The 26,763-nt window shown below is 41.8% G+C and overlaps 2 protein-coding genes across 3 annotated transcripts in view; one reads left to right on the forward strand and one right to left on the reverse strand.

Annotated features, from left to right (window-relative positions):
- Positions 1–23,410, forward strand: part of RTN3 (reticulon 3) — a 59,824-nt gene extending 36,414 nt beyond the window's left edge. For both annotated transcript variants that reach the window (XM_077759693.1, XM_077759691.1), the window contains exons 2-7: positions 15,361–15,568; positions 17,414–17,552; positions 17,978–18,047; positions 19,038–19,084; positions 19,909–19,967; positions 21,410–23,410. In XM_077759693.1, the coding sequence (XP_077615819.1) occupies positions 15,361–15,568; positions 17,414–17,552; positions 17,978–18,047; positions 19,038–19,084; positions 19,909–19,967; positions 21,410–21,455 (569 nt within the window). In that variant the 3' untranslated portion in view covers positions 21,456–23,410. The remainder of the gene's footprint in view (positions 1–15,360; positions 15,569–17,413; positions 17,553–17,977; positions 18,048–19,037; positions 19,085–19,908; positions 19,968–21,409) is intronic.
- A 441-nt stretch (positions 23,411–23,851) lies between these two features.
- Positions 23,852–26,763, reverse strand: part of ZFTA (zinc finger translocation associated) — an 11,422-nt gene continuing 8,510 nt past the window's right edge. Inside the window, exons 8-11 of the mRNA XM_077759578.1 lie at positions 26,281–26,689; positions 26,022–26,178; positions 24,979–25,142; positions 23,852–23,919 (exon numbers count right to left, since the gene is read on the reverse strand). Coding sequence (XP_077615704.1) covers positions 23,852–23,919; positions 24,979–25,142; positions 26,022–26,178; positions 26,281–26,689 — 798 coding nt within the window. The remainder of the gene's footprint in view (positions 23,920–24,978; positions 25,143–26,021; positions 26,179–26,280; positions 26,690–26,763) is intronic.

Consider the following 26,763-nt stretch of genomic DNA (forward strand, 5'->3'; position numbering starts at 1 on the left):
CAAGAGAGAGAGAGAGAGCTCAAGTGGGGGAGGCGTAGAGTGAGGAAGAAACTCCCAAGCAGGCTCCAGCTGTCATTGCAGTGCCCTACACAGGGCTTGAACTCATGAAACCATGAGATCATGTCCTGACCACAGTCAAGAATCAGACGCTCAACCAACAGCCACCCAAGCATCCCCAGAAAATGAAATTTTAAAACAATAGCATTTACAGTAGCACCAAAAGCATAAGATAGGAATACATTTAACAAAATATCTGCAAGTCCTCTGTATTGAAAGCTGCAAAAATGAAAAGTTCAAGAACTGTCTAACAGGAAAGCTATGCTATTTCCTGTTCATGGATTGGAAGCCTCAGTATTGTTAGGATGTCAGTCCTACCCAGATTCATCAATGGATTCAATACAATTCAAAATCCCAGGAGAATTTTTTCTATAGAAATTGATAGGGTCATTCTAAAATGGCTATGGGAATACACAGAACCTAGAAAATCCAAAGCAATTTTGAAAAAGAACAAAGTTGGAAGACTTGGAATACTCACTTTAAGACATTATAAAACTCCAGTAATAAAGACAATGTACTTGCAAAAGAGTCAGAAAATAGGTCTAAGAAACAAAGATTTCAGAAATAACAGTTTGTCGCAAATTTAGGAACTTAAGTCAACAATTTATTATCTCACAGTTTTCATGGATCAGAAGTCTGGGCACAGGTTAGCTGAAATAAAGTGTGCTCTGAAAACACCAGGTGTGAACAGGATTGTGATCTTATGTGAGACTTGGCGTTCTCTTCACAGATTGGCAGAGTTCAGGAGGTTGTAGGGTCAGATCCCGTTTTCTTGGTTGCTGGCTGGGAGCTGGGAGCCATACTCCACTCCTAGTCTCGTCACCCCCTCATCACATGGTAGCTTACTTCTTCAAAGCTGTAAGGAGAATTTCTCTGCAGTCCACTACCAGATCTTACGTAACTGAGAGATAAACACAAGAGTGACTACTATCCCATCGTATTTACAGGGTAGGCTCACTTCGGGAACAGGCGGAAATATTGTACAGGACATACACACCAATGAGCAAGAGGCTCAGGAGCCATCTTAGCATTGTGTCTACCATAATCCCTACTTCACATGACATGAAAAATTAAAATGGATCAGAGACTTGAACATAGAAACTAAAACTATAAAACTTTTTAGAAAAAAGCATAGAATATCTTTATGACTTGGGGGTTTAGGCAAAAGTTTCTTGCACCATACAGTGAACTAGTCATAAAATAAGAACTCGATAAATAAAGACTTAAATTTGAACTTAAAACCTGCACATTAAAAAATGCCACTAATAGGCAAACCATTGGCTGGGAGAAAGTATTTAAAAACCATGTGTCTCATGAAGGACTAGTATCTAGAAAATTCTAAACACTACATTTCAGCAGTAAAAGGACAGACATTATAAAAGAAAACTAAGCAGAAAAGATTCTGGCATTCCACCAAAGAAGATGTACAAATGACCAGTAATCCAACAAAATGTTCAACGTGGAAGTCTTCACATAATTAAAATGAAAATAAGATATCATTGCACATCCATCTGAGTGGCTGGAACTAAAGACTGACAACACCTAATGTTGACAAGGATGTGGAACAACTGAGATGCTCATAAATTATTGGTAAGAATGTACAAATACTTTGGAGAAAAGTTGGTCAGTTTCTTAGCGACCTAAACATGCAGCTACGCTATGAACTTGTAATTTCCCTGTAAAGAAATCTAAATATATTCATACAAAAACTTGTTAACGTTCATAGCAGTTTTATTTATCGTAGCTCAAAACTGGAAATAGCCAGTGGTCCATCAACAAGGGAGTAGATAACCTGTGATGTAGCTAGTTATCTTTTGATACTTGTGGCAATATGGATAAATCTCAGAAGTTATGCCAAGTGAAAGAAACAGTACAAAAAATGTCATACTGCGTGATTCCATTCAGGTGTAATTATAGAAAAAGCAAACTGGTCTATGTAGGAAAAAGAATCAGCACTTGTTAACTTCTTGGGATGTTGGCTGGGAAGAAACATGAAGAAAGTTTTTGGGTGATGATATTTTATAACTTGATGGAGTTACATAGGTGTATGCATGCAAAATCAGTGAATGTGTTGTGTATTTCAGTGTATATAAATTTTATATCAAAAGAAAAATAATAAACGCTAAACTTCGTTCAAGCTAAAGTAGATTCGTGGACAAAAGCATTTAGGTCTGTTATTCGGTGATCCTTCTGTGCCTTTTTGAAGGGAATGTCTTTGGTAAAGGGTAAATCTGTAGCAGGGCAGACTATTAACCTGTCTTGGCAGTCACCAAATTTGAATCTAACGTCTTTTACAACCCAAAAAGTGGCTTCATTTATTATGAGCTATTAATGTAAGAGTAACCAAAGAAGATAATCAGTATGAACATATCTTTGCATTTTTCTTTACGTAAATAATTGTTCATAGCAAAATCTTAATTCCCTGTTTCCCTTTTGCGATCTTAAGGCCTCACATTTTTTTTTCAGCCACATTTCAATTTGCTTAGAGATATATATTCACAAAGTTTGAAAAACTAATACATGGAATATAGAACGAGTTGTACAGATTGAGTTGGAGGTTTATTCTTTTTTTTTTTTTTTAATGTTTATTTATTTTTGAGAGAGAGAATGTGAACAGGGGAGGGGCAGAGAGAGGGGGAGTCACAGAATCCAAAGCAGGCTCCAGGCTCCAAGCCGTCAGCACAGAGCCCAATGCAGGGCTCGAACTTGTGAACCTTGAGATCATGACCTGAGCCAAAGTCAGATGCTTAACCACTGAGCCACCCAAGTGCCACAAGGAGATTTAGTCCTCAAAATGAAATTAAAGCTGATTAACTGCTAAAACTTAAAATTTCTTATCCATTTATTTCCTTTCATAATAAGCATTCAACAACCTTTCTTCCTTTTAGGTGTATACTTTGGAGAGTAGATTAAAGTCAGTTGGCCTTTGGGAATGGCTAAAGTTAGTCAAACCAAGAGCTTTCCCCAAATTCAGTAATAAAAAATCATTAGGGATTCAACAAGATTTGCTCTTCTCACTTGGATAGACAGGTACCAGTTTCTTCTTCCTTAGCCTTGAACTAATCATCGTGTGTATTAGCGCCCTCTTTTGGTGTAAGGAGAGTACTGCAGCTGGTGTCCTTAATATGGGCAGGCAATAGACCTCCTTTTTAGTTTTGTGGGGTTTTTTTTTAATTTATTTTTAAGAGAGACAGAGCACAAGTGGGAGAGGGGCAGAGAGAGAGGGAGACACAGAATCCAGAGCAGGCTCCAGGCTCTGAGCTCTCAGCACAGAGTCTGACGCAGGGCCCGAACTCCTGAACTGTGCAGTCGTGACCAGAGCCGAAGTCAGATGCTCAGCTGACTGAGCCCCCCAGGAGCTCCTATCCTTTTAAGTTTTTAAAATAAAATAATATGGTCACATTATAGAATATTTGGAAAGCTGAAGGAATCACTCATAATTCTACCCAAATATAAACACCCTTGATGAATTCAGGCATTCGTTGTCAAATGCTTCAGCTGCCATTAGTAAAATAATTAGGAAAACTGACCAGTGAAGTTATAAAAAGAGGTTGTATTGAGACACCTGGGTGGCTCAGTTGGTTAAGTGATTCTTGATTTTGGCTCAGGTCATGATCTCACGGTTCCTGAGTTCGAGCCCCGTGTCAGGCTCTGTGCTGACATTGTGAGCCTGCTTGGCATTCTCTCTCTCTTTCTCTGTCCCTACCCTGTTCATGCATGTGCATGCATAACGCTTTGTCTCATACAGAAGAATAAATTAGTTTTAAAAAGCTTTAGATAAAAACATAACATTTAAGAAGAGGTTGTATTATGTATTGAAATATTATGTATCAAAATAAAACATAATTCATATAGCACAAGACTTTGAAGTAGAGACAACTAGAAAGAATTAAGAATTTTTCAAATGAAAAGAAATGTTAGGTATTGTGATACTAAATTCATAACCCGAAAAGTAAGGAAACAGTAACTTTGCACTCTCAAGAACTTTTGGCTTTCATTTTTCCAGTACCCATTAAACTAGCTTAGGTCACTACTCTTTAGGACTTTCAGAAAAGGCCAGCCAAAGCTTGATTCTGTCTCTGTAAGATAAAGGACTAAAGTGGCACTTTGTTAGTCTGTTGGCTCTCAGTTAAGATCTTATTCTACTGTGGATAGATTCAAGAAGGTAGATCTTGTCAGGCATTGGTGTTTGAATGTAGGGAATGAGGGAGGAGGAGGAGTGAGTCCTGTTTCCCGATCTCTGTCTTGGGTAGACATTCCATCAGGTGCTTAGTGGAATCTCATTGTAGTTTTAATTTGCATTTCCCTAATGATTAATGGTGCTAAGCATTGTTTCATGTATTTACTTGCCATCCATTCATCTTCTTTGACGAAAGATCTGTTCATATTTTTTACGAGTTTTTATTGTTTCGCTTGTTTTTGAGAAGATTTATATGTACAGATTCTGGATGCAAGTTGTTTAGATACAAGCCAAATACATTTTTTGCAAATACTTTCTAGTTTGTGGCTTTTATTCTTTTAACAGTGTCTTTCAAAAAGAGCAGAATAAATTTAAAAAAAAGGGGGGGGCGCCTGGATGACTCAGTTAAGCGTCCAACTCTTGATTTTAGCTCAGGTCATGATCTCCCAGTTCGTGAGATTTAGTCCCACATCGTGCTTCGTACTAATAGCACAGAGCCTGCTTGGGATTCTCTCTCCCTTTCTTTCTGCCCTCTCCTCCCTTTCTTTCTGCCCTCTCCTGCACACGCTCTCTCTCTAAATAAATAAATAAATAAATAAATTTTAAAAGAAAAAGCAGAAAATTTTAATTTTGATGAAGTACTATTTATCAATTTTTTTCTATTACATATCAGATGTTTATTGTTATATGTAAGAAATCTTTCCTGAGGCGCCTAGGTGGCTCAGTCGGTTAAGCATCCAACTTTGGCTCAGGTCATGATCTCACGGTTCGTGGGTTCAAGCCCTGTGTCGGGCTCTGTGCTCTTTTACATAGTCAGTTTGGCTTTTCTGGGTCCTTTGAATTTCCATAGGAATTTTAGTATCACTTTGTCCACATCTACAAAAACACTTTCTAGAATTTTGATTTGAATTACATTGAGATATAGATAAACTTGAGGACAATGAACACTTAGCAATTTCAAGTCTTTTAACCCATGAAAACAGTATCACTTTCCATTAATTTAGGTCTTTATTAGTTTCTCTCAACAATGTTAAATATTTCAGTATATGGGTCTTAATACATCTTTTGTCAGATTTGTCCGGGTATAGCTCAGTGGTAGAGCATTTTGCATCAAATTTTCTATTAGGCGATCATGCCATCTGTGAATAATAGTTTTACTTCTTTTCTGATTTGAATGCCTTTTATTTCTTTTTCTTGACTTACTATACTGGCTAGAACCTTTAATACAATGTTCAATAGAAGAAGTGAGAACATTCTTTCTTCTTCTTATTAAGTATGTTAGCTCTAGGTTTCTTATAGATTCCCTTTATCAAATTGAGGAAATTCCCTATAACACAGTAGTTTGCTACTACTTGAAAGGTTGTTGAAACCTAGTGAAGGGTTTTATCAGAGAGGATATTGGATTTTCTTTTCTTTTTTCTTTTTTTTTTTTTAGTGTTTATTTTTTGAGAGAGGGAGATGAGATAGAATCTGAAGCAGGCTCCAGGCTGTCAGCACAGATCCTGACGCGGGGCTTGAACCCACAAGCTCTGAGATCATGACCTGAGCTGAAGTCGGCCACCCAACTGACTAAGACACCAGGCGCCCCAGATATTGGATTTTCTTAAATGCCTTTTCTGTATCTTTTGAAATGATCATATGGAATTCTTTTTTAGTTTTAGTTTATCAATATGGTGAATTATATTGAATGATTATGAATGTTAACCAATCTTGCATGTTTGTGATAAATTCCACTTGGTCATAGTGTGTTCTTTTTATATATTGTTGGGTTTGATTTCCTAAAATTGTGTTAAGAAATTTTTTCATCTTTGCCCAGGAGCAGTATTGCTCTGTAGTTTTCTTGTAATGTCTTTGTATAGTTTTGGAGTCCAGATAGTGCTGGCCTTATAAAATGCGTTGGAAAACATTACCTTCTCATCTTTCTGGAAGAATTTGTGTAGAATTCGTATTATTTCTTGATAATGTTTGGCAGAATTCCCCAGTGATGCTATCTGAACCTGGAATTTTCTGTGTGGGAAGCATTTTATTTATTTATGTTTTACTTTTTTAGTAGGTATAGAACTAGTCAGTTTACTTTCTTTTTTTATTAAATTATTNCTTGAGCCGAAGTCAGACGCTTAACCGACTGAGCCACCCAGGCGCTCCATAGTCAGTTTATTTTCTGAGTGAGCTTTGGTAGTTTGTGTCTTTGGAAGAATTTGTCTACTTTATCTAAATTATCTAATTTATTGGCATGCCGTTCATAATATTCCTTTATTATCCTTTTAATGTCTGTAGAATCTGTAGTGATGTCACCTCTCATTCTTGATACTGGCAGTTTTTGTACTCTTTCACCTATTTTTTTTTTTTTTAAGTGTATTCATTTTAAGAGACAGCACACGCACAAGGCAGAGAGAGAATTCTCAGCAGGCTCCATGCTGACATGACAGTGCAGAGCCCCATGTAGGCCCAATCCCATGAACCCTGAGATCATGACTTGACCCGAAATCAAGAGTCAGACACTCAACTGACTGAGCCACCCAGGCACTCCCTTTCACCTTTTCTTGATCACTCTAGATAGAGTTTTATCTCTATTTTTATTTATCTAGTTTTATAACTATTATTATAGTTATAAATATATAAATAAATAACTATTTATCTAGTTTTATTGATATTCTCGAGGTCTTTGCTTTCATTAATTTTGTCTGTTGTTTTTCTGTTACCTATTTAATTGATGTCTGTTCTTATTTTTGTTCTTTCCTTCTGTTTGGGGTTCAGGTTGTTCTTTTTCTAGTTTTTTAAGACTATACCTGAGGTCACTGATTCGTCATCTTTCTTTTCTAACATAGGCATTTTTATACTATGTATTACTTTAGTTGGAGAACACAGGCTTTGATTTTCATTCAGTTCAGAATACTTTCTAATTTCCCTGTTGATTTCTTCTTTGATTCATGGGTTGTTTAGAAGTGTGTTTAGTTTACAAATATTGGAGTTTCCCCAGTATCTTCCTTTCCCAGTATCTTTTGTTACTATTTCTAATATAACTACCTTATACTCAGAAAACAAAAGTGACTTGAACCCTTTAAAAGGTATTGGAACTGTTTCGTGCCCCAGGATTTGGTTTATCTTGGTGAATGTTCCACATGTACTTGAAAAGAGTATATATTCTGCTCTTGTTGTGTGGAGTGTTCTATAAATGTCAAGAAGGTCAAATTGGTTAATAGTGTTTAAGTCTTCTGTGTTTTTATTGATTTTCTGTCTACTTGTTCTACCAATTATTGAGAAAGGGGTGCTGAAATCCTAAACTATATCATGAATTTGTCTATTTTTTAAACACCCTTCATGAGGTATATTTCCAATACTACAGTCTATCCATTTAAAGGGCACAACTAGGGCCACTTGGGTGGCTTACTCAGTTAAGCATCTGACTTCGGCTCAGGTCATGATCTCATGGTTCGTGGGTATGAGCCCTCCATCGGGCTCTGTGTTGGCAGCTCTGAGCCTGGAGCCTGCTTCACATCCTGTCTCAGTCTCTCTCTGCCTCTCCCCCGCTCACACACTGTCTCTCTCAAATATAAAAACCATTAAAATTTTTTTAGAATTTTTAATTAAAAAAAAGTGTACAGCTGGGGCGCCTGGGTGGCTCAGTCGGTAAAGCGTCCGACTTCAGCTCAGGTCATGATCTCATGGTTCATGGGTTCGAGCCCCGTGTCGGGCTCTATGCTGACAGCTAGCTCAGAGCCTGGAGACTGTCTTCGGATTCTGTACCTCCCTCTCTCTCTGACCCTCCCCTGCTCACACTGCCTCTCTCTCTCCTCTCTCAGAAATAAATAAAACCTTTAAAAAAAAGTGTACAACTAAATTTTTTTATCATCACTATCCAATTTTAGAACATTTTAGTCCCCCCTACAAGAAAGAAACCACATACTCCTTAGCATTTGTTTCCCATCACCCACCACCACCACCACACCACAGCCCTAAACAACTAATCTACTGTCTGTCTCTCTAGATTTGCTTATACTGGATGTGTTACGTAAGTGGAATCATGCAATATATGCTCTCTTGTAATTGGCGCCTTTCACTTAGCCTGTTTTCAAGTTTGAGTCAATTCGTAGCAGGTTGCAGCACTAAGAACTTCACTTCTTTTTATTGCCACGTAATTACATTGTATGGGTATGTATTGCATTTTATTCATCCGTTCATCAGTTGATGGACATTTGGATTGTCTCCACTTTGGGGCTATTATGAATAATGTTTCTATAAATATTGGTGTACACAAATTTTTGTGTTGTCATATGTTTTTATTTCTCTTGAGCATTTGCCTAAGAGTGGAATTGTTGGGTCATATAATGACTCCTATGTTTAATTTTTTGAGGAACCGCCAAACTGTTTTCCAAAGTGGCTGTGCCATTCTTCATTCCCACTAGGAATGTATGAAGGTTCCAGTTTCTCCACATCCTTGCCAATATTTGTTACTGTATTCTTTATTATAGTTGTCTTAGTGGGTTCATTGTGGTTTTGATTTGTATTTCCCTAATGACTAATAATGTGTGTAGCATCTTTTTATATGCTTATTGGCCATTTGTATGTCTTTAGAGTAATGTCTATTCAGATCCTTCGTTTATTTTTCTCTTGGGCTATTTTTTAATTATTGAGTTATAATTCTTTATTCCTACCATATTCTGGACACAAATACCTTATCAGATACATAATTTGCAAATATATTCTTTCTCTCATTTTGTGAGTTTTCTTGCCACTTTCTTGGTATTATTTATAGCACAAAGGTTTTTAATTTTGATATAGTCCCAGTTTATCTGTTTTTTTTCTTTTGTCACTTGTGCTTTTGGTTGAGAAATCATTGCCTAACCCAAGATGACAAAGATTTACTCCTGGTTTTTTTTTTTATCTTTTGATTTATCTTGGTGAATGTTCCACATGTACTTGAAATGAATGTATATTCTTCTGTTGGTTGTGTGGAGTAGTCTATAAATGTCTATGTAAATGTTCTATAGATATAAAAAATTAGTTTTTTATCTTAATTCTAGTTAACATACATTGTTATATTAGTTTCCGGTGTACAAAATAGTGACTCAACAGTTTATATATCACCCTGTGTGCATCACAAGCGCATTCCTTAATTTCCATCACCTCTTTAACTCCTGTTTTCTTTTAAGAGTTTTAAGACAGTTTCTCACTTTTCTGAAACAACTATTTATCTTTTTCTTTCTCAGTAGACCTTCTTCACCACCTTGCCCCCACCTCAGCTGATGACTTAAGCACCTTTTTTATTTAGAAACGAAGCATTCAGAAAGAAATCCCTCTTCTTACAATCTTCATGTCTATGGATAAGCCTGTATCTCTCCTCATCTTCTTAACTGTGTGGTTCTGACAAGGATCCGTCCCTTCACCTGGGTTCTGGATTGCTATCCCTCCCTTCTCCTGAACTTCACTTCTTCTGCCCCCCATCTTCAACCTCTTTCTGCTTGTGTCTGCATATAAGCATGTTTTAGTGAGTCCCATCTTTAAACTGTCCCTTGGCTCCAAATGCCCTACTCCCCTTCACAGCCAAACTTCGTAGACATTTCCTCTCACTCTGCCTCCACACCTCACCACTACTTCCTCTGCCACTCCCTCATCAGCTTTCAGCTTTCATCAGGTCACCAGTTATCCCCGTGTTGCCAAGTCCAGGGTTACTTTTTTCCTTATTCAGGCTTGGCAGAATTAGCCAGTTTCCACACCTCCTCCTCAAAGTACTCCTCTCTCCATTTCTGTGATTCCATACTCTCCCAGTCCTCCCCTGCCTTCCTGGTTATTGCCTCTGGTCCCTTTCCCTAGCTCCTCTAGTTTTATTCAGTATTCAGTATTGTGAAATACTGGAGTACTGTAGAACTAAGACCTGGGCCTTCTTCCCTATCCATATGAGGTAACCTCATCCCTTTTCATAACTTTTAAATATTATTTGTGTGCTAGTCACTCCCAGATTTGTCCCTAGCTCAGACTTAACCCTGTGTGTTGCACGCTGGTGAATCTAACTGCCTTTTTAAATAACGGATATCTGTAAACATGTATACCCAGATTAACATGCTCTGCACTCTGCTCTTCCTCACCTCACTAAATAACACTACAGCCATCCATTTGTTCAGACCCCAAACCTATGTGTCATCCATATTTCTTCCCAGTGTCATCTCCCACATCCTGTCTGTCACCAGGTTCTTCCTGTTCTAGCTCCAAACTATAGCTCATATCTGTCTACTCCTCTCCATCCTGGCTGCCCCCATTCTAATCTAAATGACCACCGTCTTGCATTTAAACTTCTGCATTAGCCTTCTAGGGAGTCTCTCTGCCTGCACTTTTGCCCTCCCCAATCCATTTTCTATACGGAAAAAGTGTTCCTCTTCTTATAATACAGTATATCTTGTTATACCCCTGCTGGACCTTCATTTCACTTGAAGTTAAACTCCATGCTCCTTACCTTGCTCTATGAAAGTACTTCATGATCTAGCCCCTGACAGTCTCTCCAGCCTTGTCACACCCTGGCTTTTTCCGTGGCCAGCTCCTTCTCATTTTTTATATCTCACCTTTCCTGTCAGCCCTCAGAGAGGCTTCTCCTGACCACTAGCTTCAGTCATGCTTGTGTGTACACCATTCTTCTCATCGTGGCACAAAGGATTCATATCCTTATGGGCCTCTGGTATAAGTGACACTTACCTTGTTTGTTATTCGTGCCTCTCCTCCCCCCCGGAAAGTAAGTAAGGATCTTGTTTGCTGTGTTCACCGCTGTATTATATTTCCAGTTCCTAGTACTTGCCTGGCACATAGTGGGCACTTAATTAAAGCTTGTTGAGAAAAGAGAGGAATAGGAAAGGAAGGAAAAGAACTCATTAAAAATAAGGAATTCCCTAAATGGGTAAGGGGCATTAAGGAATCTACTCCTGAAATCATTGCTGCACTATATGCTCACTAAATTGGATATAAATTTAAAAAATAAATTTTCAAAAAATGAATTCCCTGCTTTTTTTTTTTTTTTAAGTCTACTTATTTGAGACAGTGCAAGTGAGGGAGGGGCAGAGAAAGAGGGAGAATCCCAAGCAGACTCTGCTCTGCCAGCACAGAGCCTGACGAGGGCCTCAAACTCATGAAACCATGAGATCATGACCTGGGCTGAAACCAAGAGTCAGACACTTAACCAACTGAGCCACCCAGGTGCCCCAGAAATTTCCAGCTTTAAAAAGTTCTATACTGAAGGTAGTAAGAGCAAATGAATGAAAGTAGGAGAGAGAAAAAAAAAACAAAACATTTTATGGAACTAAACCATTGCAGCCTCTTGGTGCCTTCCTGGTTACACAGAGAACACTGAAACCCAATCCAGGGGCTTCACCATTTTAAACTTTTGGCAGCTGCGTCATTTCTTCCCTTTGTCCTTGCGTGTTTCATCCTCCTAACTCTTCCTTGAGGATCAGAGGACAGCGTTTCCAGACCGTGCCAGGTTCCTGTCGTTAGTATTGTATCCTCACAATCCATGTCCACTGTACTTGATAAGATCTAGGTGCAGGAACTGGGCCTCTCATAGACTGAGAGAGATTATCAGGAAACAAATGCAAACTGTGGTTATTAGCTTAGCCTATGTTTTAAGCATTCAGTAACAGATCTGAAAAGCTACTGTAAGTAAAGTGATCTGCACTCTGAAAAAAAGCAGAATAAGGAGATATGGAGCATGATTAAAGGAAGGGGATGTTAGGTAGGATGTGCTTTCTGGGGGAAGTAGCCCATGAACCAGGACCCAAATGAGGTGAAGGAGCAAGTCACATGGAGTTGTGGAGGAAGAGCATCCCAGACAGGTTTGAGGTACTAACCAGGTTTTGCTGACTTTTCCTCTGTTATCCCCCACCTTTAATCAGTGTGTCCCCTTTCTAGACCACACCATAATTCTGCCATTGATTTTTAAGACCCAGCCCAGGGCCTTCTATACTATTGTGCGCATTATATACTGCACACCTCTAGGGGGCACCATTCACATGTGTTATCATGGTACGTTTGAATATTTCTTATGACACTTTTCCAGTAGACGGCAGTAAGGTTCATGAGGACAGGGTGGCTTTTGCTCATCTAGGTTTGCATATAAGCTAATGTCATTACCCCTCTTTCCTTCTCTGATGCATCCAAGTCTTTTAATCTCTGGGCCCCAGTCTTATCCTGTAAGCTTTTCTTTCTTTTTTCTCTTTCTGTTTTTCTTTCAAACATTTGAAACTTAAAGAATTTGCACGTGTAGTACAGAAAACTCCCATATAACCTGCACTCTAGTTCACCAGTTGTTAACATTTGCCTACTTTTGCTTTATAACTGTGCCCCTCTCTCCATAGGAGAGCTGGTTGCAAACATCCTGTCCCTTTACACCCTGACTTTGGAGTGTATGGTGGTGGTGGTGGTGGTGGTGGTGTTTTTTGAGCAGGAATGTTGTTTTACATAGCCGCAGTACACTTAATCAAATTTAGGAAATTTAACATTGATATAGTATCGTTAACCCTTGAACCTCACAGTAACGGACTCTGACCTCCACGTAGTTGAAAATTCGCATATAACTTTTGACTCTCCAAAAACTTAACTACTAATAGCATACTATTGACTGGAAGCCTTACCAATAACTCCACAGTCAATTAACACATATTTTGTGTGTTACATATATTGATTTCTTATAATGAGCCAGAGAAAAGAAAATGTTATTAAGAAAATCAAAAGGAAGAAAAAATATATTTACAAATACTATACTGTATTGGGGAAAAATCCACATGTAAGTGACCCATGCAGTTAAAACATGTGTTGTTCAAGGGTCACCTGTACTTTTATCAGTTATATAGTCCGCATTCACGATTTGTCTGTTGTCCCAGTGATGTCCTTTGTAGCTACTTTTATCCCTTTATCTAGTGTTCAGTCTTTGATCACATTTAGATTTATGCTTCATGAACTCGCCTTACTCTATTTTCTTATTTTTTATTAAAGTATAATTAACATACAATGTTCCATGAATTTCAGGTGTACAATATGATTCAGCAATTCTACACGTTACTCAGTGCTCATCACAATAAGAGTACTCTTAATCCCTGTCACCTGTTTCCCCCATTCCCCACCCACCTCCCCTCTGGCAACCACCAGTTCGTTTTCTGTTTCTAAGAGTCTGGTTTTGTTTGTCTCTTTTTTCTTTGTTCATTTCTTTTGTTTATTAAATTCCACGTATGAGCTAAATCATATGGTATTTGCCCTTTTCTGTCTGACTTCACTTGATGTACCCTCTAAATCCATCCATGTTGTAAATTTCTCAGTCTGAGTTTGTCTGCTGCTTTCTTACTGGATTGAAGTTCTGTGTTTTCGGTAAAAGCATAGAAGTGATGTTGTGTCCTCCGTGCATTACACCAAGTGGCACATGGTATCTGTTTGTTCCATTCCTAAACATTCTGAGTGGAAACTGTACTTGTGGACTTAGGAACTGTGACGTGTGTACTCGGACACTGACTAGGAACCGGCTTAGTATTTGCTCTCATAAGAAGGCAGCACTCTGTTCAGCTTTTCTGTCCAATCAGGTGCCTGACTTGTGTCCCAACTCTCCTTTGCAATGTCACTAGCTGGGACTCTCCACTTCCCATCAGGAGTCATAGCCCCTCTTACTTCTCCTAGTGTCACATCCCTTGACTGGAATCTTTGAACCAGAGATTACTTCTGTACAGTCAGCATGTCTTTAGTGTGAATGTTTCAAGTTAGGTTCCTTTGGCTCTAGCAAGGTTAGGCTTCAGAGGAGAGTATTGTGGCTGAATATGGGGAAGAACTAGGTGCCAAGGGGCCCACTTGAACAGATTCAAGTTCATTTTACCCTCAATCACAGTCTTCCAGGCCTACCGTACTTTGATTGTAGTTAAAATTTGAGTGTTTATTGTATGCCATTTACAGTGCTAAGCATTCTACTGCATTACCCTTATATAGTCCTTAAAACAACACTAGGAAATAGATATTACTTTCTTTGTTTTACAAAAGAAAAAAAGGTTTAGAAAGGTCAGTTAAGACCATATAGCCAAAAAGTACCAAGACTCTAAACTCCTGTCTCCAATTCCAGAGCCCTTGCTTTTCTTTATAAATAGAAGAACCCTGCAATAGGGCCATTAGTGTTGAAATTAACCTTCACGGTTGACATTCAAATATAGTGTCATTGCTAAATGGGAGATAATTGCTGGCAACTTTTACATACATTTTTTGAGGTGTCTGTAAGTAGCAGAACTTAAATTTTTCCTGTTTGGATGTCCCCTACCATAAGACCCACTTGCCTAAGACAGTCTTGGTTTATACCTATTTCCTAACAGTTATTAATAGTGGCCCCATTCATTTTCAGAGGTATTGTGGTTTGGTTTTGTTTTGTTTTAATGTTTATTTTTGAGAGCAAGACAGAGCATGAGTGGGAGAGGGGCAGAAAGAGAGCGAGACACAGAATCAAGAGCAGGCTCCAGGCTCTGGGCTGACAGCGCAGAGCCTACGTGGGGCTCGAACCCACAAACCGTGAGATCACAACCTGAGCAAAAGTCAGATGCTTAACCGACTGAGCCACTCAGGTGCCCCCAGAGGTATTGTGGTTTAGATAATGGTATGGTCCCCTGCCTATCATAATCCTTCCTGAGATCTCTTCAGATTAACAGAGACTGGTATATGTTATTGTAACTAACGCTAATAGATTGGTTTGTTTTTATCCATCACTCTTTCTGGCCTGGCCCAATTTACACATTAGCTTTGGTTTTATAGTGACCAAACTATACTATATCGTCACAGATTGCTTAATTTATTCAACAGTTATCAATACTTTATCACACTTGCTGTACATCCTTTCTGCTGAAACACTTAAAGAAAATGACACTTTACCCCAGTGTGGCCATCCCTAAAAAAATAAGTTTCTAAGTTTTTATGAACCTGTCCAGAAACCACAAGAACCTTTTGCAGTGTGAATCCTCATTTCTGATAGCATTTGATTTTCATGTATCAGGTTCTCTTACGGAGGGTGCACCCGTAATGGCATGCTGGTGTGTTGCTTCTCGGGTATGCAGGACACAGCCGAAGAGCAGTGCTGGCCATGTGGCCACATGTAACCTGTGTCCCCTTTCTTTTGGCAGTGCACGATCTGATTTTCTGGCGAGATGTGAAGAAGACTGGGTTTGTCTTTGGCACTACGCTGATCATGCTGCTCTCGCTGGCGGCTTTCAGTGTCATCAGTGTGGTTTCTTACCTCATCCTGGCTCTTCTCTCTGTCACCATCAGCTTCAGGGTCTACAAGTCTGTCATCCAAGCTGTACAGAAATCAGAAGAGGGCCATCCATTCAAGTGAGTTGAAGTATCACAAGTAACGCGTTACAGCTTAGGGAGGGGGGTTGCTGAGGCCGGTAGGTCAACAAGTCAGACCTGACATCATCAAGAATTTATAGGGCCTAATGCAGCTGGTCGCTTGTATGAACTATCAACTAAAAACCTTGTCACTTAAAAAGTGGCCAAGAGCTTTTTGACAAACTCACACTTTAAGGCCAAAGAAGTGTCTGAATTCCTGAGCAGAGCAGGGAGAACAGGGCCTCCATGACAGCACTCAGTCACATGGGTTCCCAAGGACACATTTAAGCTTCCACATAGTTAAATCTTAAAACAGCTTTCAAAGCCAGGTATTGAGTCTGCACTCTTGGCGATACCAGAATTTGATACGTTTGCTTTTAGTTTTATTACTGATTTCCTTCTTAATTCTCCTTTAGTTTTCTTTATACCAAGAGCAGGTCCTGATGAAGTCAGTAGGTCATGCATTTCTAGAATCCACTTGCTAGCTTTCCTCACTGTGCTGTGACTTAAACAAATGTTTCCCTCCACTTTTCCTCTTGAAAATCGTAGGCCGTAAACATTTTTAACATTTGCAAATGTTGGGTTTTTTTCAAAACCCGTTTCTTACAGGGAAAGAACCTCTTCTATGACCTCTCAGGACTGCAGCTCTGGTCCTTTTATTTTCTCTTGGTGAAAATAGAACAGACAGTTTAAACTGTATGTGGCATTAAAAAAGTTATTCCAAATTACTTTTAATAAATCAGTAGGTGTTCAGTGAGTGAATACGTTTTATTGTTTTGCCACAAGCTCAGCTGTCTTAGCTCGGGTTTCCTCTTCTGCATGACACTGTTGTGGATTATAAAGTGTGTACTGCTAAGCTGTATGAATTACAACATCAAATTTTTGTAATTTTTATATTTGGTAGTAAATATTTTCTTAAATACGGAAAGTAAGCATGCCTGTTCCTTTTTGTTTTCCCAAGACTGTAGGCTCTTTAAGGCAAAAGCAGTCTTCCCTTTCCTCATATGCCCAGCACACAGCAGAGGGTCTGATACTCAGTCGGCACTCAGTAGGTACTGCGTGAATGAACAGGTCAGGAGCACACGGTTACATCTCAGTTCTGTAGTGCATCTGGGAGCAGACCCAGGTCTTCCTGTCTTTTTCTGTAGTTGTCAACCCTATCAAACTCAGTATCTCCATCTTCCTTTTTGTTGACAAATGTTTTATAATGCCTCTTTATCATTTTGAAGTGAAATTCATAGATATCTACAAACAGAATCTCAAAAGTAGACTCTGATTATAAAGAAAGAAGATAAAAGCCCATTTATAATAAAAATCATACATATTCTAGTTAATATTTAACTGCTTGGACGTGACTACACACACACAAAATAAATACAGACATCAGATACTTGGAGTTAGGTGTATAATCTCCAATACAGAGGTGATTTTTCAAAATAGTGAAAAGCATCTCAGGGAAGTTTAGCATGAACAAAATTCAGTGTGAAAATATTCAGGATATGTTAAAACTGTGGGGACAATACCCTGTTTTTAATGTTCTGGGCTTTTGATAATTATAAATGGGTTCATACCTTCCCAAATATCCTTTGAGGCAATAAAAGTTATGCAGGGCATAGGACTGCCCTTTATTGTGTGAGAACATCCCACACTTTGCAGACCTCTGGCATCTCTGCTTCTGCCCACTGAGGGACAGTGGTGCCCTCTCCCCACCCCATGACAGCAAAAAGTGTCCCTACAGATTTTCACAATTGCCCTTGGGGGAATATCATGCTGTAAAGAACTGCTCTGCTAACAGAAAGAGATCTTCCTTGTCAAATGTATGACTATTGTTTCTTCTTCTGGAAGAGCCTACCTGGATGTAGACATTACTCTGTCCTCAGAAGCTTTCCATAATTACGTGAATGCTGCCATGGTGCACATCAACAGGGCCCTGAAGCTCATTATTCGTCTCTTTCTGGTGGAAGACTTGGTTGACTCCTTGAAGGTTAGTTGTTCCTACAGCTTTTGGCGGTGAGGCTGAGAAAAACCAGGGACTAGGTTATAGTTCCGAGGAACAACAGTAAATAGGGGTTCCTCACACACAAAAATACATGTCTGCTTCTCTCCCACATTGGGGTAGGAGTGAAACGGGGATAGGAGTCAATGGCCTTCTGCACCTGAAGAATTTTAGAACAAGGAGAATGTCATTGACAGAAATACAGTTAGAGTCTGAGCTTAAGAGAACACAGAATGGTCTCATGCCTCCTTCAGATGAATGGTGCAGGGGAGGTAACCTTCATTTTGAAGTTATTGATGACATACATCACTAAATTTATGCAGACTTCATTGTCAAGAGGAGAATGGCATCAGTTAACCTAAATTTTGCGTTATGCTTATTCCCACTTAACTCTCTGATGTTGGCATTCACAGCTGGCGGTCTTCATGTGGCTGATGACCTATGTCGGTGCCGTTTTCAATGGAATCACCCTTCTGATTCTTGGTAAGGTGACAAGGAAAATGTCTCCGTGCTCTCGGAAGTACGGTTAGCCCTTGAACAACACAGATCTGAACTGCATGGGTCATAACACTTATCCGTAGAATTTTTGCAGTGCGTTGTGGTAAATGTATTTTCTCTTAACGATTTTCTGACTAACGCTTACTTTTGTTGTAAGAATACAGTATATAATGCATATAACATACAAAATATGTTCATTGACTGTGTTCTCAGAAATGCTTCTGGCCCACAGTAGGCTGTTAGTCAAGTTGGGGGCAAGGGATCAGCAGTTGTGTGCAGACTCTCAACTGCACAGGGTGTCTGTCAGTGCTCCTAATCCCCACAGTGTTCAGGGGTCATCTGTGATTGGTGGAACCCACAGTGTTCAGGGGTCATCTGTGATTGGTGGAACCCACAGTGTTCAGGGGTCATCTGTGATTGGTGGAAGCAGGAGCAAAGCATGTCTCCACTCTTCCCACATGGCCCAGCCTTTAACATCCATAAACCTTGAACTGGATGTTGGAAGAACCTATGTTTGTTGGCCATGGGTTTATTGGAAGGGCCTAACCGTAAAGAAGTATCAAAACAGCTAGAAGTAAAGGAGAGTTGTCTACAGTTGGGTTAAATATGGGGATCTTAGAGAAATCATTTTCAGGGCACCTGAGTGGCTCAGTCGGTTAAGTGTCTGACCCTTGATTTCCACTCAGGTTATGATATCATGGTTCATGAGGTCAAGCCCCGTGTCAGCGCAGAGCCTACTTGGGATTCTCTCTCTCTCTCTCTCTCTCTCTCTCTCTCNAACATATTTTTAAAGGAGAAATCCTTTTCATAATTTGGAAATTATTTGTAATACAAAGAAGGCAGCCTGTGTACCTATAGATTGAAAGTTTATATTTCCCTATATTTCATGAAGAAAAATGGTGTGTGTTACTTGAGTCTTGGGTGTTTTTGACTGCCTCACATTTATACCTGCCATGTCCTGTGATTCTCTTACAGCTGAACTACTCATTTTCAGTGTTCCAATTGTCTATGAGAAGTACAAGGTAAACAAGTGTCTTCTGTTTTGAATCAGATAAGCCTGTTGATTATGACTAGTTTCAGTTCATGTTTTAGGCATTGCAAGTTTGGGGCAACCGTTTTCTAACTATTTCTCCAGTCTAATTTTATAAGTCAAGAGCCTATAAAAAATTGGTAATAGTGGTTTCCTATACCAAGAAAAACTGAATGTTCAGGAGAGAAAAGTTGGTAGGAAGGAGACTTCTTTTTGTGCCTCGCTGTGTCTTTTAAGTTTTTATCATGTGGATGCATTACTAAGTTGAAAAAGTGCTTAAATAAATAAAAGCTGGTATCTGAAAAGAAATTTAAACTATCAAGGCTATAATGGGAATCCCGTTGGTGTGAAAAGATGTTTGCATTGTGGAATGGCGTATGCAGAGCCTTGCTGGATGCGAGAAGGTTATTCTTTGTAGGTCAAGTGATCCATTATTTATACCTTTTGGTATTAAATGGATTAGTCTTACGTGGGAGCCACAACACATTAGTGATTACCGAGCACAGATTAGACAATTGCTAGTATTCAGAAAAATGCTTTATTCTCCAGTGTCTCCAAAGGAAACAGCTAGCAAGTAAGACCTTCGCGGAAGAAATGAGTGATTTTTACTTCCAACAGAGTATGAGGTGTTTGTGGCATAATTTAAATTCCGAAACCTTAAGTTTTTAAAATATTTGTTAACGGGGCATTATTTTCATTTCCCAGAATATGCAGTACTATTTTTAAAAAATGATTAAACTGGACAACAGAACATTACCTTCAGGAAAATTGTTAATCTGTGTGTTGCCGTAACTGAGTCTCTTTCCTTCCTTAAAGACCCAGATCGATCACTATGTTGGCATCGCCCGCGATCAGACCAAGTCAATTGTTGAAAAGTAAGTACGCTTAAGTTCCACATTTTATCATGACATGTGTGTTTTTCCCCAGTTAATTTTAGCCTCCTCTGTAAAATAACTGACTCAAAGAAAGTAATTTTCACCCTGAAGAAAAAATGTTGGTTGATAGTTTTATTTTACTAGAACTTATTTCATCTGCTTCTTAAAAAAAAAAAATCCTTTGTGTCTTAGACTAAAAAGGACCGATGGAATTAGAACCTCTGCGTTTTAGAATTGGCCTTTAAGTGTTTGTGGCTCCCAGCGCACATGCATCTGTTTTCACACGTTTCAATTTTAAGCCAAACTCTTCCCTTTCTTTTCAGAAATAAAAGAGTTTTACTAAATAAATGACTCAAGGCGCTAAGCTACCTCTTTTCTAAAACTACCAAACCCCTCTGTTTTCTCTATTTTTTAAACCAATTTAATATTAATATCAATTAGTAATAAAATATCTCCCTCTATCAAGGAACCATTTGGGGGGTTTTGGAGGTTTTTTTAATTACTTAACAGTAAACACTTAGGAACTTTTAATTAAATTGTTAATATTTTTCCGTATTCAGATATTTAAGAAACAAAACCTCAAAAGCAGTTAAATCTCTTTTGTGCTCCACCCACCCCCACCCCCAGTCCCTTTCACACCCCAGATTTTAGTGCTTTTTCCAGTTTTGATATGTGGAAAGCAACTACACGCACACAGCTCGAGCTTGATGCCAGGGTCTTTACTTGCTCTTTCGCTTTTGTAGGTATACATTGGAGTTAAAACCAGGCAAGGACAGTTAGCACAAATACGTATCTGTTGCTGTTTACTCCTCACTGGGAAAGATGGTGATAGCATAGCTTTGAAACCTGATGTCTTGGGTAGTCCCTGCTGGCGTGGCTTTGACATTGGTTGAGAGGTGTGTGAATGACCTGAGTGATGGGCAACCTTAGTGCACAAAATACAGGGTAGCTTTGGTGTCCGGTGACGGGCTGGGAACTGTCGCCTGCTCCCGTTGTCTTTTTATATGTCACCCTGACCCTTGACTCCGGTTCCTTTGGGGCACCAGTGGGTAACCTAGCACTCCCAGAGAAACAGGCTCTTGCACCGCTGGTGTGGAGAACATAGCAGGCAGTACGCCCCGACGCCCCTTACTCTCCTCTCTAGCCCCCCCACCCCCCACCGTGAGGGTGCCGGGAGGCACACGTGGTGAAAGAGAATGGGGAGCCCGCACGCACCGTAGCAGGGAGGAGGGGGTGGACCCCTCAGCTCATCCCACACCAGCCTCCGCCCTGCCTCTTTTCATCCAGAGTAAGCCTGCTGGAGATGGGAGGGTGTTTTCACAGCGCTCCAGCAAGGTCAGGACTGTCTTCCAGTATCACTGTTAAAGTAAAAGCCTAGAACCGAAGTCTGGGTTTTCACCTTCTTCTTCTTCTTCTTTTTTTTTTTTTTTCTTCTTCAATAGGATACAAGCAAAACTCCCTGGAATCGCAAAGAAAAAGGCAGAATAAGTACATGGAAACCAGAAATGCAACAATTACTAAAACACCACTTAATAGTTATAAGGTTATTACTTGTACTATGAAGGAACGTGCTCAGTGTCAGCTCGAGCCTGCATTCCAAGCTTCTTTTTCTTAATTTGGTGTTTTCTTCCCTCCTTTCCCTTTACCCTCCGTATCAAGCACAAGAATTGTTGGACTAAAAAAAAGAACTGATATCTTAGGACCCAAAAGAATAAAGAAAGAATCTAATAGGATAAATCAGTACCTTAATGGTGGTGGGGCTTTTACTTGGAGCTTGAAAGGGGAGAGGTTGGAGGTCAAGGAGAAATAAAAGACAAAGCACTGCTCGGATTCTGCTATCCAGCTTTCAAGGACTAGTCTTACGCAACTTCCCGTCAGGGTTTTACCCTTATTTTTAAGTTAAGAAATAATGATTAACTTACGAGGAAATTATCTGGGGACAAGAGTGGGATTCCTTCCCCCGGGTCTTTGGCAGCTCTCTGACCCCGTCTTCCTGCCCCACAATGTGAGCAGCTGCTCCTGACATTCCTCTTCCTCAAGTAATGATAGAACTTTCAAGTCTATGAATAACCTGTAGGTGATAGTGCGCATTCCCGATTCCCAGAATGCCGTCTGGTAACCAAGAATGGAACCCGAAAGTGGGGCTGTGACGGCCCTCGCTCTCCCGCTCATCCCTAGAGAGGAAAGCTCCCGCCGTTTGGGAGGGTGGTGTCTGTGTCGTTTGTGGTGGGCACCAGTTCTGAGCTTTAGTTTGAGAACTCATTCCTGAATGTGCTTTCCTCCCTCCTCCCTGCCCACCTCACCTCGAGTTTAATAAATATGGTTGTACTTTTCTTATTATGAAATAAATGTCTGTAACTGCTGTACACTGCTGTAAACTTGTTAGAGAAAAAAAATAATCTGCATGTGGGCTCCTCAGGTGTTGAGTTATTGTAATCCTATCTCAGTCCATGGGGGGGAAACATTCTCAAGAGGTGAATACAGAAACAAAGGGCCTTTTTTGCTTTTATCTTTTCTCTGCAGCTTCCTCCTTCCCGCGCTACATCCTTAACCTGTGCTCCTCATCTTACCCTAAGCACCAAAGCCAAGCTGGCTTGAGAGGGGCTTGTGTGTGGTGGAGGGGCCGCAGGGCAGTGTAAGGAAGTGCGTTCTGTGGTTCACAGGGAGCTTTGACTTTGAGGCCTGCTCGCAGGTGTGCGTTACTGTTTGAGGGCTCCTGCGTCTTCAGGCGCCTTAAATGTTGTATCGCGCCCCTGCGTGGCCCAGGGTGCTCCTTTGGAGAGCGCTTTCCCCGAAGCTGTAGGTCAGGGCCACCGTGCAGGGCCAGCTTGTGCTGCCGGGCTCCATGCACAATTGGAAGCTAACAGAACAACCCAGACCGACGTCAGAGGGAGGGCGATCAGGAATCTGATTCCTGTTGAGACCGATCTGTGTCTTTGTCCCCTTCCAACGTGAAAATTCAGTCAGCTTGGAAGAAAAGTCATCTGAATTCCTTCAGGTTGTAAACTCCTAGTCATGAGGGAATGTGCGCTGGTGACTTTAAAGTAAGGGCTCGTGTTTGATGGTCCCAAAGCAGTGCAACTCTGTAGAAGGTAGTGGAAATTTTCTTTCTACTGTTTTAGAGAAGTTACTTCAGCATTTAGATGGGTAAAAGGTACCCTTGCCTTACTCCATTTTCCTATTTTCTCAGCCCTCTTTCCTTTTGAATTTTTAAGCTGAGTTCATGTCGGAGTCGGAAACATGTTCTCTGCATCCTACCTTATGCCCTCCCAGGAAGTCAGTGCACTGATCAGCTTTTTGGGCTTCCCCTCCAAAGGACCCTTTTCTGCACTGGAAGCCCCCACACCTAGATCCTCTGTTTTGTTACTGCTGTGTTTAGGTGATTGGACAGATCTTTGTGCCACACAGGAATTTTCTTTTTTTTTTTTTTTTTTAAAGAAAAACCCATAGGTGAACTATTACTAATGAAACTGTGTGCGTGTATGTGCGTGCAACATAAAAATACAGTAGCACCTACGGAACTTGAATCTTCGTTCCTGTAAAACTGCAAATTGATGTGGTATTAATAAAAAAAAAAATGGAAAAAAAAAAAACCACAGTGACTGGTGTCGTTCTGCTAACTTTATTCTTTATACACAGTTTGGGTAGAGTAAGAACCAGGCCCCCACCGGCCCCCGGCCCCACTCCGCTTTTGAGGCTTTCAGAAGCGACTACTAGTTGATACTGGTCATGGTTCCCAAGGCTGCAGAATTTCCATAGTAGAGCAAAGCTGTGCGTTTGGTTTCTGAAAGATCACAGAGACCCTCTGAGAGGTGGCCTTGGGAGGAAGATGAGGAGTGGAAGGGGCCAGAGGGTCTGTTGTCCCAGTTCGGCCTCACACCAACCTAGGAGGGTTTCTCGCCCGCGACGGGAAGCGGCCTGTGAATCCCAGCCACTGTGCTGGAGTCCGTCACTGCGGAGAGCGGAAACTACATACAGCAGGTCTTTGCTGCAAGAACTGTATCACTTCCGATTTATTCTTCCCCCAAAACTAAGGCTGCCATGACCCTTAAGCTGGATTTTAAAAATTTATTCAACATACCTCTTAGAAAACTTAGGCTGAAATTTTTAAAAAATAACTGATGCAAACAACTTCACAAATACACATACAAATGTTCGAGTAATGTCACTAACATGGTATATAAATATGGATTCAGAGTAACATTTACATATTGGCCATAATAGCAAGCATACCATTAACAAAAACTTCATGAAGAAACCTCACCTGCTCATGTCAGACTCCCAAGGCAAGGAGGAGGCACATAGAGAGGAGGCCCACCTAACCCCCCTGACCCCTAGCCCACGAGGCCATGGCCGCAGTCAAAGCCGAAATCAGTACAGTGGCCCTTCGATCACTGGGGCTTCAATCTTCAGTTTCATGATCGTTGGAGGACTTATCAGAAAGGACTGGCTGGGTGCCACCCCAGTTTCTGATTCATGGAGATGGGGGCCCTAGTATTTGCATTTCTAGGAGGTTCCTAACGCAATGCTGATGTTAAGGGCCCCTGGCCACACTTTGAGAACCCCTGAAGTGCTTGGGGCTGCCTCTCAGTGAAGACATTCACTCCTGTCTAAGGCCTCTCTCCCTGTCAAGAGGAAAAAGCCATTCCAAACCGGCTCTTGGTCCCCGGCTTACCTGAACTTCGGCGGCGGGCTTGGGTGACCAGAATAGGTCGCCCCAATTTTGCCTACTGTTTTTGAACAGGCAGAGTAGTAAAAATGGTAAAATACTCATTCTGGATCTGAAAGCAACATGCATGAAGGAAAAGAAAAGAATGGCAGTGCCCAGCCTGGTGCCATCTGTGATCCCTGTTCTCACACTTAATACTGTCTCAGAGACCCTGGGAATTAACTTTTCAGTCCACTGGCAGCTCATGCAGGATTTCCTGACTCGCTGGTGGCATCTGCAACAAAAAACAATGCCAGAGCCCTTGCCCTACTGAAGAGGCCATGGGGCAGGTGTTAGACCCACTTAGGGGTTCTGATGGAAGGCTGCCGCCCAAACCCCGGACCTGAGGCCCGTGGCGGCCCGGAGAATGCTCATTCCTGGGAAGCGTGCAGCTCTTTGCCATCCCCGGGTCACGGCTGCAGTGAAATGGCCTTGCGACACCCGGCACGTGCCATCCTTTGGCAGGCCTGATGGGAAAAGAAACTACGAATTTACAGAGACTGGGAGGCAGTGTGGTGTAGTGCAAACAACACTGAATTGGGAGTCGGGATTTTCATTCTAGTTCTATACTCTTCCCACCTGGCTGTGTGAGAATTTAGGTTTCTGTACTTCATTCACTACCTTATCCGGGAAAGGGGTTAAGGGGGCATGTACTGGTTGATCTCCAGGGTCTTTCCAACTTTGACAATCTTGAATTATATAAAAATGCTATAAAATCCATGGTATAAAAGCCAATTCCCAATCAGGAAGAGTCAAGGGGACTGGGCCTGAGGCACTTGAACCTTGGGCTCTGGCCTGGGGGTGCTGGGATGAGGAAGGGCTTCCTCTTTGCCCTGGGCTTTCCCAGCCACCCACCCAGCCACAGAGGCCGACTCTGGCCCTGGGCGCCAGGGCCCCTCTACCTCCAGACCTAACCCTCAAGTCCGCCCGCTCACCTTCCCACTCTCAGGCTTTAAGACCAAAGGAACCGGCCTGGCTATGTGAAGAGCAGAAGCTGGGGCCCAGAGACTCGAGGACAGGCCTGGGGCGTCACACATTAGTGTGGGATGTTCGGGGTCCCTTAGCCCCTCCTCTGTCCTCACTCCTTCCTGTAGGTCCTTCCACCACCTCACAGCTTATCTCTGATACACGTATAATAAATAAGACATTTGCACATAAGGGTGACTGGGACAGCTCTCTCCCCGCCCCTCCCCCTTTCATATAAAAGCATTAAATACAGTTTCAAAATAAAATACAAAGAGCAAAAAGGGCCTGATCTCGGGGCCACCTGTTCTCCACAGGAGAATGAATCTACACATCCCACTCGGACCTGCCTGGGAGATCGCGGGGCCCCTTCCCGGCCCCACCGGACCCGGCGCTGCCGCGGGTTAGAGGAAGGCCGAGGCCCGGCCCCAGGCCCTTGGGTGCTGAGAATGGGTGGCACGTCCACCGTGTACAAAGGGGGACAGGGAGGGACGGGAATAGAACGCCAACTGCCGGGACCTCCAGTGCCCCGGGTTCGGACTGTCGGGGACGAGAGAGCAGGAGTGCCTGACGGAGTTTAGGGGAAAACGGAGGCCTTAGGAGCAGGAGAGGAGCCAAGGAGAAAAGTGCTAATCCCTTTACAAGATCGGGGCCCGGGAGCGNGGGAGGGGGCTCCCGAGCACCGCCGCCCCGCCCTCCGCTGGAAGCCCTCGTCCGCAGTCCCGGCCTCCGCGCGGCCGCGAATACCAATGAGGCCCCTGGACCTTGGCAGCCGCCCTTGACCCCGGAGGCCGTGCCTCTCCGCGTGCAACGCTTCGGGGAACTGGGCCCCAGCCCGGGACGGCGCCTGCGCGGCCTTCCTGCCCTCCCCCAAGCCTTGGGGCCCTAATACTGACAGTCGGCACCCCCACCCCGGCCCATCGCGGGGCTGGGGCTGGAAACCCAACGTGCACACGCTCGGAGGCCAAGGTGGCCTTTTGGGAAACGTGGAGNGCCGGCCCCGGGGGGCGCTCCTGGGCACCGAGCGGAAGCCGGGGACCCCACCCAATTCCTATCTCCGCCCGGCCCGGCCAGCGGGGGGCAGCTGCGGCGGTCAGGGCCGCGGGAAGCAGGGTGTCCCGGCCC

Source organism: Crocuta crocuta, unplaced genomic scaffold (assembly GCF_008692635.1).
Source record: "Crocuta crocuta isolate KB4526 unplaced genomic scaffold, BGI_CrCroc_1.0 scaffold53, whole genome shotgun sequence".
Classification (NCBI taxonomy): domain Eukaryota; kingdom Metazoa; phylum Chordata; class Mammalia; order Carnivora; family Hyaenidae; genus Crocuta; species Crocuta crocuta.